The sequence below is a fragment of the Salvia hispanica genome, chromosome 2, assembly GCF_029641045.1.
Source record: "Salvia hispanica isolate PSC_SH4W2 chromosome 2, Shi_PSC_v1, whole genome shotgun sequence".
Classification (NCBI taxonomy): Eukaryota; Viridiplantae; Streptophyta; class Magnoliopsida; order Lamiales; family Lamiaceae; genus Salvia; species Salvia hispanica.
Window position 1 is genome coordinate 11787833 of NC_142693.1, and position 12796 is coordinate 11800628.

General features: G+C 35.3%; 1 protein-coding gene and 1 pseudogene across 2 annotated transcripts; one reads left to right on the forward strand and one right to left on the reverse strand.

Moving 5' to 3' along the window:
- Positions 1-743: 743 nt before the first annotated feature.
- Positions 744-5392, forward strand: LOC125200696 (uncharacterized). Of its 2 annotated transcripts, XM_048098433.2 has the most exons (4): positions 744-1276; positions 2042-3644; positions 3907-4895; positions 4974-5392. In XM_048098433.2, the coding sequence occupies exons 1-4, from the start codon at positions 916-918 to the stop codon at positions 5024-5026; spliced, it is 3006 nt and encodes a 1001-aa protein (XP_047954390.1). In that variant the 5' UTR covers positions 744-915; the 3' UTR covers positions 5027-5392. The 2 variants fall into 2 exon arrangements, with proteins under 2 accessions (XP_047954390.1, XP_047954389.1); XM_048098432.2 differs by having other exon boundaries at positions 3907-5392.
- A 1533-nt stretch (positions 5393-6925) lies between these two features.
- On the reverse strand, positions 6926-7294 carry LOC125186835 (egg cell-secreted protein 1.2 pseudogene; annotated as a pseudogene).
- Between the last annotated feature and the right edge of the window lie 5502 nt (positions 7295-12796).

A 12796-nucleotide genomic window follows, 5' to 3' on the forward strand; every position in this document is an offset into this window, starting at 1 on the left:
GACGTTGAATGCAGAAAAATAAAGATAACAATAGCTCCTATTGTTACAAATGCATTTTTTTTTTCAATTGTAATGCAATAATTTAAATAATACTACAAAGATTTAAATAATTTATTTTGAGATAATATACAAAATATATAATAATACCATAAAGATTTTTGGTCCTAAACAAATCACAAAAAGAAGTGTGCATAAACATTCAAAAATCACAATTTTAGTCTTCAAATTAAACTAAATGGACAAATATACCCCTCAAGGGCTAAAGGTTAGAATAGTAAAAATCAAAACTAAATTTGGGATTTATGAAACTTTTTTTGCTGAAAATGTGATTTTGTAAATGTTAGATACTAAAAATGTGCAACCCTCATTTTCTAGGTACTAGTTTTGCAGTTCCTCCAAAATAATTTTGATGCAGTTCTTTGCTCTTTGATTTTATTTGAATAAGTTTACAAAAGAAAAAATTACTAGCTTTTTTCTCCCTTTTTAAAAATCTATGTTTCTAGGACTCATTAGTCTGTGCATCATTTCTACTCCACACTCACAACAGCATAAAATAATCTTCTAAATATGAACAATTTTAATAAGTGATGATGTGATTATTTTGTTTTTTTTGTAAGTGTGAAATAGGAATGGTGCATTGTGGAGTAGGTGATCCGCTTCGCTGCACTTTTGTTAAAATTATTCAATAATCGAGTAAAGAGGGCTATGAATAAACATTTATTTTCTGAATTTGGAAAATATAAAATCAAAATTCGAGCAAAAGTTGGAAGAGAGAGGGAAGAGGTTTAATTAGGGTTTTAGGTCTTCAGCTCCCTAAAGCCTTGCTCTACAATCTACCGACTTCAATGGCGCCTGCTACTTATCTTCACAAATGATCGCATACTTTCCACCGAAATCCTTTCCTAATTCTCCAAAATGAAGCCGATTTATCCGAGGCCGATTCTCACCCTCTCCATTCTCACCGCCTCCACCCTTAAACCGGCCAAAATCCCCCATGTTGCGGCGTTCTCCACCTCGCCGGGACACCACCACCAGCGGCGGCAGGAGGAAGAGAGCCGCGCCGTACGGGTGTCGGTCTGGTGGGACTTCGAGAACTGCCATGTTCCAGTGAACGGAAACGCCTTCAGGGTGGCGCAGAGCATCACTAATGCGATTAGGGCTAATGGGATTAAGGGCCCCATTGAGATCACTGCTTTTGGAGATGTAATGCAGATTTCGAGGACGAATCAGGAAGCTCTCTCAGCTACTGGCATCAATCTCACACATGTTCCTTCCGGTGAACTTTAATTTTCGGATTTTCGTTTTCGGTTTGTTATTGAAGTTTGCTTGTGATGCTTATGATGACATGGATTCAACCTTCCAAGCCTGAATTTTTTTTGAAGTTCAATATGCATTTCGACATTCAGATTTTCAATGTTTCTACTTCCTTTTGGTGATTGTGAGCAGTGTTTTCTGTGTTTCTGTGGATTGTTTCCTTGGTGGAATGAAATTCTATTTTGTTGGATCATAACTGAAGCTATGTACGGTTGGATATCTCTGAAAAGTGAAACGAAGAAATCTGAGTAAATGGAAGGGTAAATGAGTTCCACTTCTTATACACAGAGACAGATTTTATAATAGACCTTTTAACACGAGTTTAGAAGTTACACAAAATGGTAATCTCGAAACATTAAGTTACGGGTATCGTTAGATGAGTTGTATGGGTATCGTTAGATGAGTTGTTGGATGAATGCGATTTATGTTTGATTTAAAGTTGGAACTTTGCTTAGTGATGGTTTGTTCATGATGTATGAATGGCGGAAGTGTCTATCAAAATATGCCATAGCTTTTGCGTGTTTGCTTTCTTATATCTAAATGTATTATTATTTGGTTTCTTGGAATTTATTATTTCTGTGTTATGTGCTTGCAAACTCATTCAAGAATAGGACCTGTTTCCTACTTCACTCGAGGCTATATGTACTCAGTAATGGAGATCTTGTTTTGTACTTCTGATTTGGATGTTGGAGATTCGTAATCTGTTTGTTTGCTTCTTCAATCGTAGGTGGCAAGAACAGTGCAGATAGATCTCTTCTCGTGGATCTTATGTACTGGGTTACCAAGAATCCTCCACCCGCGCACCTTCTGTTGATATCTGGGGACAGAGACTTTGCAGGCATTTTACATCGGCTTAGGATGAGCAATTACAATATCTTACTGGCTAGTCCCGATAGTGCCCCTAGTGTGCTATGCAGTGCTGCAACTATTATGTGGCATTGGAGTTCTTTGCTCAAGGGAGAGGACCTATCAGGGAAGCTCTTCAACCAGCCTCCCGATGGCCCGTATAATTCTTGGTATGGTCATTACAAGGCTCCTCTTGTGGACCCGTTTGCAGTTACAGAACTGTCCACATGCTCGAGTGCCGTTGAATCATCTCTATTGGCTTCTGAGCCGAAGCTTCTTCCGACTTCAGAGCCCAAGCTTCGACCAATTCCAAAATCAGTGCTGAATTATATATCTCGGGTTCTTAACTCGAATCCTGAAGGAATCAGTATCACCCATCTTCGTGCTGAATTAGCTAAGAGTAATGTGGACAGAGACCTTTACGGATATAGAAAGTTCTCTCGTTTTCTTTCAGCGATGCCTCATATTTTGGAGCTTCACAGAGGAGATGATGGGAACATTGTGGTCCAACGTGTCAGCACCAAAATTTCTGATGAATTAGTTTTAGCTGCATCTGAGGAATCAGGGACAAGCAATGGAGAGGTTGAAGTTTGCACTGATACTAAAAGTAATAACAAGAAAAACTCGTGTGACGACATAGTACATAAGTCAACAGCTGGTGAAGTTCCAGGTCCTAAAGTGATAGCAGAGTTAACAAATTCGCATGAAGCCCCAAAGATGGAAAAGCAAAATGACTCTTCTGTATCACTAAAGACGCATAATGTTAAAATGGAAGCTCGTGCAGCAAATGTGCAAGATCTGAATAAGGAAAACAATAAAAAAGCATTCCTTCCTAAGAGAAACATACAAGAGATACTAGCAGATAGGAAGGTTAAACTGAAGACTCAACCATCTACCAATGAGGCTACTCTAGCTACCCCAACGGTTGAGGTCAAGGACTTGTCTGAAAACAATGAGAATGGCATGGTTGTTCCTGATGATCGTAGTTCTGCTGCTGAATATGGATTCTTCAGAGGGATGTGGATGAAGTTGTTTGGCAATAGAGATGCGAAGCATGACGAAGCATTGAGTGAGAAGGATACTGATACACAGAAAACTGTGATGCTATGTCAATCATCAGAAGCATTACGTCCAGCCTTGTTTTCTCCTTCGAGCCATGAAGCTCTGATTGATGGAAAAGTTGCTCTGAGTGGTGGTGCCGCCTCTGACACATCCCTTCAAGATTTAAGCTTGAGTTGGTTTAAATTTAGGAGGTCCCCAAAGGTTGATGATAATATAGAAGTAAATGGAGAGATAGCTGATCATCCTAAGGTAAACATTAATCAGCTTGGTGAAAATAAAGTAGAAAATGATGGTGAAGCAGCTCATGTTGAAGTGAAGTCTAAGCAGCTTGAACTTTTTGCCAGAGAGTCATTTTGGAAGGAATTGGAGTCATTCATTGGTACATCCCAAGGTTCAAACATATTTTCCAAGTCAAGGACCAGGTATTGTTTCACAAAACTTTGTCATATATTAGCTTTATCTGTTATCTAATTTTGTTCATTAAGTTGGTTCTACCCATGAGTGTTCTCAATTGCATTTTATCTGCGTGATGTACAATTGAACATATAAACAGGTGAAATAATTTTGTTAGTAGTTCTGGACTACAGATGGAAGTATTGAGGTGAAATGTTATTTTTTGAGTTGCTAATACGCTGTATCCGACAAGCGTCAAGTTTTTTCTTATGCGATTTCCTGTCCATACAGGGAGAGTTTGGCACAAAATTTACAAAAACAGGGACCTATGGATCTGAGATCAGTTTCCATAAGCGATCTTCTGCACCTAATTGACTTGTTGATCTCGGACAAGAAGTGGTTGGAGGAACGTGCCGATGCTAGATATCCTTTCAGAGTTACTCATCCAGCAGGAAAACCTGTACAAAACAACCTTCCTTCAAGTAATGGGTTGAGTCATATCTTCTCAGACAGACAGTCACATGTACAAGAATCCAAAGAGAAGAAGTATCAAAATCTTTCTCATACTGGAGTTCCACAACATATACCTAGAGCCTCGTCAAGCAAATTAAAGACTGAGGTATTGACCGATTGCAAGAAGCTTGTCGATGAGATAGTAAAGGAACATCCAGAAGGGTTCAACATTGGTGGCTTTAGGAAACTATTCTTCGAAAAATATGGTTATGCTCTTGACCTCCAGAAGCTTGGTCATGAAAAGTTTGCGACTCTTTTTAAGATCATGCCTGGGGCAGTGGTGGTGTCCAATTTGATCTTACCACGTACTGCTCTCAAGAATCTTAACCTTCAAAATGCTGGTCAGGTTGGCCCTGTGGATGATTCGCATGGTGATTCCTTGATTACATCAAAACAAGACGAAGAAAGTGACTCTTGGGATGAACTGGGTCCTCCTGATACTTCAGGCTCCGAAAAAGATGAAATGGATGCACAACTGACTGAGAGAAGTCGAAAGGGAACAGATCAGAGGCTTACATTCTATGAGCCTTTGAGAGAGGATGACTTCTCCGATTCAGACGACGAGATGTCCTACACTAGGTCAGAAGACGAAAGCAAGTCTAAAATGTCATCAGAAAGTGCTCTGCTCGACATTCTAGATTCGTGGCACGGCCAGAAACAAGGCAATACCAAGAGGGACGGATCAACGAGCAAGAACAGCGGTATAGACTCTGTGGAAAGTGGTTCAAATCTTTCTACAAATGGATCAGAGGTTTCTAAACCCACTCGTAAGCCCAAATCTCAAAAGAGCTATTCATTTGTTAAAGAAGTTGATAGCAAAGACAAGCTGATTAATGGTATATTAGGTAGCTTGAACAAATCCAGCGACAAGTCTGTTGATTCCAAGGTCATGAGCTGAACCAGTTGAACGGATTATGCACACGATAAACATGGTTACCTGCACGCATCATTTTCAGTACCTTCAAGTAGGGGATACATTTCTGCAGGACCTAGTCGGGCTTCATTGCAGCATATCTGTTAGAGGGAAAGCATGCATCAATGACGTCTGGTGGTGAACGGTCTCTGGCCCGGGTTACCATCTTGGTTAGAGACATGGTAGCCTAGAATAAGCAGGTCTAGTATGACATATTTTCACATCCATTTTACCTGTATTCCAAAAGGTTCCATTCTTATGTTGCCTTTTGAGAAACTGCATGAGTTTTTTTCAAGTAGTTATGTAATTTCAGAAAAGGCCAATCATTATATATTAGGTATGTTTCTTTAACATTTTGACAACATAAGTTAGAATCTATGCATCCTTTTTGGGCAGTCTAGTGATGAAGTAAATGAGCTCATTCGAAGGTTAAAATTCGAGTTTTAGTATTTTATCGATAATCAAGCATGTCGCGCAAGATCTTTCCTTTTAGGTTACGGATCGGTTGGGCCGTCAATTTGGGCCATTCGAGTTTTGTTTGATCCATATAGTTTTGGATTACCATGTTTTTGCATTTGTGGTGAAAATATTAGAGGGTAATTTAGAATTCGTAATTATTGTAAAGAAGTAATAAGATAAAAGAAGAGAAAACTTATAAAAACTCGAAAATTCCTTATTTCGAAAAATTTGCATGCCAAGATCTTATATTTTGAAAGGTCAGCGAATTTAATCCCAAATTTCACAAATTCAAAAGGCATGCAAATTGAGTCTTTTTTTCTGAAATCTCCCGTGTCGTATTTGTGGTATCTTGAGAAAGTACTAAAAGGTCTTTGGAGTTTGGACGACGATCGTTTTTTTTTGGGGGTACTTTTGCACAATTGTAGTTTTTTTCCATCTATCTTACTATTATTTCTCACACCTCTATATATTTTCTCCATATTTTTCTCTCTTATTTAATTAATCCAAACAATCTGCTTCTTTTTTAGCAGCCTCTGCTCTTCATTACATCCTTCCCATCTGCTGTAGCTCCTTCTAAATTCATTATGTCCTAATTTCATCCAATCATAATGTTTAGTTAGTAGAGTTGCATAACTTGTGACATTCAAGATAAGCTAAAACACAAGTTGCTAATTAGTATATTAATCAAACTAAGCATACTACACATACCACACAGGTGGTCTGAAAGGCTTTGCCGTGGCAGAAAAGCACGAACAAAATTCAACTTTGCATAAGCAAAAAAATGGAGAAAAGAGATGGATAAAAATGTGTAATGGGGCAAAAAAGTCCGTACAAAAGTACTTCAAAATAAAATTAAGTCATTGTCCAAAAACCTATCATGATATTTAATTTCACGAAATACTTAAAAATTATGCAACATGTATTCTCCATAGTAGTAATTTTTGTAAGAGATGAATTTGAAAGTAAAGAAGACGTAGCCAAGAGAAACTATTGTAGACGACGAGAAGCTGAATTCAGCAAGATGGCGGCTTGAAGAGAGCTACCAAGAAGCAAAATGGTCTTATTTGTTAATGTCTTTGCTCTTAGTTTGGTTATAAATGAAGTAAAAAATTTGCATCTTTGAGCTTTTTAGGTATTGCTTTTACATTCGTATGTGAAATGTTGGGTTTCTTCTTGCAATAAAATCTTGATAATAATAAATTTGCCAAATATCAAGATCAAGAAACTAGATCTAAGATTGAATGTAAAAATATCCTTAATTTAAAATTATTGAGTAGATTTTGTATTTCCAAAACAAGTGAGTGATAGATTCATGGACTAGGTAGTTTCGATTACATTTCTTAAAATCCACTCCAAGGCGTGGTACTGTAAACATGCATGGGACGTAAACCAAATCATAAAAAGAAGAAACCTCCACTTGGCTAGCTAGTTCACTGGTGCAAAAGACGGACCTAATGGGCCCGGAGCAGGGCCGGGCACAGCTGTGTACGAGTCAATGGCATCACAATAGCCCCTCAAGACATCGGCCTGGTCCTGGCCGTACCCTAGCATGCCCAACACCGTGGGCCAGCATTGATGAGTGATGAGGGCTATGGCTTCACAGCATGGTGGAGTTATATCAATGGCTCCAGTCGCAAAGTACGCCACGATCTCGTTGGAGCACGACCGGATCTTGGAGAGCGCGGTCCAGCAGTCGAGGCCGGTGGACTCTTCGAGCTGGGGAAATTCCCTTGACTCCAAGTGAGAGATTATGAGAGTGAGAGATATCAAGAAAAAGGCAAGCTTCAAGGCCATTTTTTTGTAGTTATTAGATAAGTTGAGAATGGATTTAAATTTATAGAGGTGATTAGGGAGAGGGAGGGGCTGTGAATTAAGTAGAATGAGTAATGGTAAGAGAAGTGGGAATGGCAAGTGTTGCATCCGTAATAAAAGATCATGTCAGATTACTCGATTAATAAATTTACTTAATTAATATTAGTAGTATTTTTTAAACTTATAATAAAACAAAATTAAAACAGTAAAACTAGTGTAAAATCACATATCCAACTCCGGCTCCTCCCTCTAGTTACATAATTTACTAATTTTAATCAATTATTATATCAAAATTATTTAACTGTAACCAAGCACATTGTTTAATAATGAAGTACTTAAAATTATTTAATCTTCTCATAGCCATAGTAATCTAATTTTAATAACTCACTAAATTCCCGATTAAAACTAATTTTTTATTTTCTTAAATTTTCTGTATTTCTACTTATACTTTCTAATTTTAACTCAAAATATAAATACCTTTAAATTCAATTATTAATTATTATATTGAGTGTATAGTATAAAATCTATCTATACATATATAAAAGGAAGGTTTTGAAGATAATAAAGAAAAATGTCAATTTTGAATAATTTAGTAAAATGGAAAGTTTTTTTATTATATTTATAATAATTGAAGGGGCAGGGGCAGGGGCAGCTTCGAAATTGGGCTGGTGCGGTAATTCAACGGCCATTCTTCTTTTTCTTCAACTTTTTGGTTCAGTTAGAAAATAGGGGGAGAGAGAGGTTCACGAGGTTTTTATGTGTGGTCGGAGGCAAATATACTATAGTGAATAGAGTTGTGAATTTTTATTTGTACTAATTTTTTGTTGGGTTTTATTTAATCGAATTGTTCAATGCTCCCTCGAGATATTTTCATTTATAGAAAAAATTTTGTTGGGTTTTAGTCTATCAAATTGTTAAATGTAAATAGTAAAATTTCCTATAATTTTCGACTATCTTAAAAGAAAGTTCAAATTACATATGGTCAAATTTGCCAAGACAGGGATTGTAATTTGGGAATTGCAAATTTCAATTTTCAACGCAGCTTCTTCATTTGGGAATTGCATATTTTAACCCAGCTTCCACGCATAATTAGTTTCAAATTGTTGTCACTTCTCGAACCGCCAATTTTAACTAACAAAGTCTTTAAATTCTGATGTTATTAGTGACAAATTAGAGGGTAAAATATCCGTAAACAATGAAACGATGTCATTTCATTTCGAATCTAAGTAGACGACATTTGAAAAAATAATTTACCGCATTGAAAAAACTGACTTCCATTTCACCACCAACTACACCTGAAAATGTAGTCTAACTAAGTAATTCACAAGATTTTAAAATCAAAAGATAACGAAAAAACAATTATTTTTCTCAATATTTCATTACATTTCCCCAATATACACATAATATCTCCATCACCTAAATTGTTATCATTATAATACTACTGCCATTAATCGTTAATTTTTTCATCTTCCTTCGATCCCATTTTTATTAGTATTATTTGTTTGCAAGTGAACAATATTCCACTAATTCATTTCATTCGCAATTAATATAATAAAACTAGTATATAAAAATAGAAGCTACATTCTTCTAACATTTTCTTCTTGTTTTTCTTTTTTTTTTTTTTTTAGATTATCTATAAAAATTAGTCTCAGTATGTTTTTATTTCTAATGAGATAGATCTCATTTTACACTAACAATATTATTTCAATTACTTTTTCCTCTATGACTCTCTTATTTTTGCCAATTTTTTAATAAAATTCATGTCGTCTACTATTAAGATTATTTTTATAAACGGAAGTAGTACATTAAAAAAGCAAAAGTGAAAAAGGTTTTCAGTCCCAAAAGCTATAGTAGTATGAAATTAGTGAACGTGTATAGTCATGACATTATTTATTACTTTCTTCGTCCAATAAAAATATATGCATTTTTTATTTGTGCTCGTTCCATAAAAATAGGGCATTTTCCTTTATGGAAAGTTGTCCCAAACTCATTACTCATATACACCAATTTATTTACAACTTATTCCACTATGTCTTACCATTACAACTCATTAATTAAACACTAATAATAACGTGGTTTCACTATCAACTAATATTATTTTAACTATTCTTCTTTCTCTCTTTCCTTCTTTATTAATTATGCATTAATTCTCATATTAATTCTAATATATGTATTTTTATAGAACGGAAAGAGTAGATTAATTTCTTGTAAGGGCGCACTCACAAAGTCCACCATGTTGTATAAAGTTGATAAATAGAGACTAATTCAATCAATATCTATGTCCATTTTGAATTTTGATTATTCAAACTACAACAATCCATGTTTGTTTGATAATTTTCGTGTGGAAGTCAAAATCAAAGATCTCTGACTTCTCGATATTGACACTTAAAAATGAAACTACGTCCAAAAGGTGGACCAATTGTATGATAGGGATTATAATTAATTGTAATAATTAATTATTTTGCTTGAACTAAAAGTTTGTTAGTTTTGAGGTTTTGATTCATACTTTAGTTTTACGATTTATCAAGTCTAGTCTTGCTATGCATGTTGTTGTAGCAAGTTATGTGACAACATGTTTGATTGGATTAATAATTTAATTGCTCTTTTCATTAATGGGGTAGTCACAACTTTGAATAAATTAAATTATATACGCGCTTATTATTAATCATAGAATTACCAAGTATCTTTCAATGCAGATATGTAATTTAAAAATTGTTATATTTGAAAACTATTTACCAAGTTTTTTTTATACATATGTAAAGAATACACAAATGACACTGTGGTATATTACGTACGATTATTCTTTATGGCCTTATATATGTCTATTATCCCTAGGAGGTCTTCCTCCACTAGCAGGTTTTTTCGGAAAACTTTATTTATTCTGGTGTGGATGGCGGGCAGGCCTATATTCCTTGATTTTAATAGGACTCCTTACAAGCATTGTTTTTATCTACTATTATATAAAAATAATCAAGTTATTAATGACGGAACGAAACCAAGAAATCACCTCTCACGTACAAAATTATAGAAGATTCCCTTTAAGATCAAACAATTCAATCGAATTGAGTATGGTTGTATGTGTGATAGCATCTACTATAACAGGAATATCAAATCTGTTCACAACGTAAATCTGTTCACAACGCACCGACCATATAAAATTAGAAAGTATACTTTTTTAGAAATATGAAGAATTTTTATAGCTTAACATTTAAACAATTTGCTAATACACCGTATCTTTATTCTTAATATAGTAATATTAAATTGCAATGGAATATAATAGGGTGCAAATATATTAATTTAGAATATTGATAATTTAAAATCTAACATAACTTATAAATTCATATACAAAAACATATTAATATATATACTAACATAGTATTTTTATTAATTTGAAGGCGTCGAAATTCAGTTGGGATGTAATACACTTGTAGCTAATAGTATCAATATATATTGAAAAAAAAAATACTAAGTGCCTAAATCACATTATCAGTACACACAATGATTGTTATTTCATGGTTGTTCTGTTAATTAGTTGTTTTTAATTTATGATAAATAATATGTTACATATCTTATATGAATATCATCGGTGAATGTAGAATTGTTAAGTAAGCTGAATAGTGGATAGGCCCAGACTAGCCTATGTTGGGCCTTGATAGGCCTAGACATAACTTATTTATGTCTCATTTTCATTAAATCTAAATTTAAATTTAAATAATATTTAAATACATTTATTAACTTTCGTACTAACATTATTTTTCATATCTTTATTTAACTTGTGCGGTTTGAATGGTGGCTTTCTTGAAGCCAACTTGAATAACCCGACCGACCTAAATTAGAACCACAATCCAGCATTTAGCATTTGTTATTTTCCAGAAGTGACTAGGAAAGTTCACCATCTACGCTCTTAACTTGACCATCAACAATATGGTCAGGAGACAAATAAAAAACAAAAATAATGAACCTTTATTTCCAGGATTTGTTAATCATACACAAGAGGCAATTGAAAGATAAGTAATGACCCTTAAAACAGTGAATAATGTTTACATAGTGAAGCACATGCAAACACTTTAAAGCTTAAACACATGAAAAGTGGAAAACCTGATATTAGTTTATGCTAGAAAACATGTTCAAAAGAAAACCAACCTAAGAAACATGATCTGTTTGATGATTATAATTGCATTATTATGAATATAAAGGTGAACAAGATCAATACACGGCTAGTGTCCTTTCCAAACCAAAAGTGAATGTCATACAGATAAGAACCTCCCTTACCATAACTAGTTTGCATATTGTTAATCCAAAGCATAGATCCTTTCTTGTGATAAAAATAAAAATGAAATGATTCCACAAAATTTAAGGAAGTTATCATCTCAATTACACATGGAGAACAGACAAGCACACCTCAAAGAATAATATATGAATCTCCACAGCAGAATTTACCATAGTTAAACTTTGGCAAAGGAATTGGTTGGAAGTTCTCGATCCTCCAAATCTCAGTCCCTTTGCATGGTACTCCCTCCGTCCGCGAATAGGAGTCCCATTTTTCTATTTTAGTCCGTCCGTGAATAGGAGTCCCGGTTCACTTTTACCATAAATGGTACTCCATAGGGTCTCACTTTCCACTAACTTATTCCACTCACATTTCATCTAAAACTAATACTATATACAAGTATGACCCTTATTCCACTAACCTTTTTCACCTACTTTTCTTAACATTTATTAAAACACGTGCCGCTAAGAAATGAGATTCCTAATGGTGGACGGAGGTTTAACAAACAATAACAAAAAACAAACTGAACGAATTGAAGTGCGAAATGACTAATAAGTAGAAGCCTTCATTTACAAATTTACACAACATATTCTAGCCCGAATGCAGAGTTTTCAAGTGGGCTGGGGTGGGTCGGCCCAGGCCCACCGGGGCCTAGCCCGGACGAGACCTGATAAGGCTAATTTCATGCATCGGTTATATGGTGAAAAGCGTTACATTTTGCTGGGTCTAACACGGTTTCTAAGCCAGGTGTGTGACAAAAATCGCTAGATCAAGGAGATGCTGAAGGAAGCAGTCTAGCGACGGGATGAAGTAGAAATGAGCAGAATCTAAGGAAAAAGAAGGCTTGAAGAAGGGAGTCAGTAGCTGAGGGCAACAAAGTCTATCTATACCTCGCTGGGCCTCACTTCAACGCCTATAAATAGAAGAGCATGCAACACACAAATTATCACTCTTTTCGCTCACTCTTAGCTCACACACAACACACACTTGGGAATGGGAGATCTGGGGTAGTTTCGGTTCCGAGGGGGTTTATTCTTCAGAAATTTCAGTCGTAAGACCGTCCGCGTGAGGGCGAAGATACAATCTCTTTAAATTTCAGTTTGTTTTGCACTTTTACGGTCGAACTTCACTTTTGGGAGTCGATTTGGTCGTTGATGCTACTGATTATCTATTCACTTCTGTTAGTTTGCGTTTATCTGTGATTTTTCAAGTTG

What these genes read in the sequence shown, in the direction of transcription:
- LOC125200696 (XM_048098432.2), top strand. Translation starts at nt 916, where the DNA reads ATGAAGCCGATTTATCCGAGGCCGATTCTCACCCTCTCCATTCTCACC. An exon ending in TCTCACACATGTTCCTTCCG is followed by an intron (nt 1,277 to 2,041) that starts GTGAACTTTAAT and finishes CTTCAATCGTAG; the next exon opens with GTGGCAAGAACAGTGCAGAT. An exon ending in TTTTCCAAGTCAAGGACCAG is followed by an intron (nt 3,645 to 3,906) that starts GTATTGTTTCAC and finishes CTGTCCATACAG; the next exon opens with GGAGAGTTTGGCACAAAATT.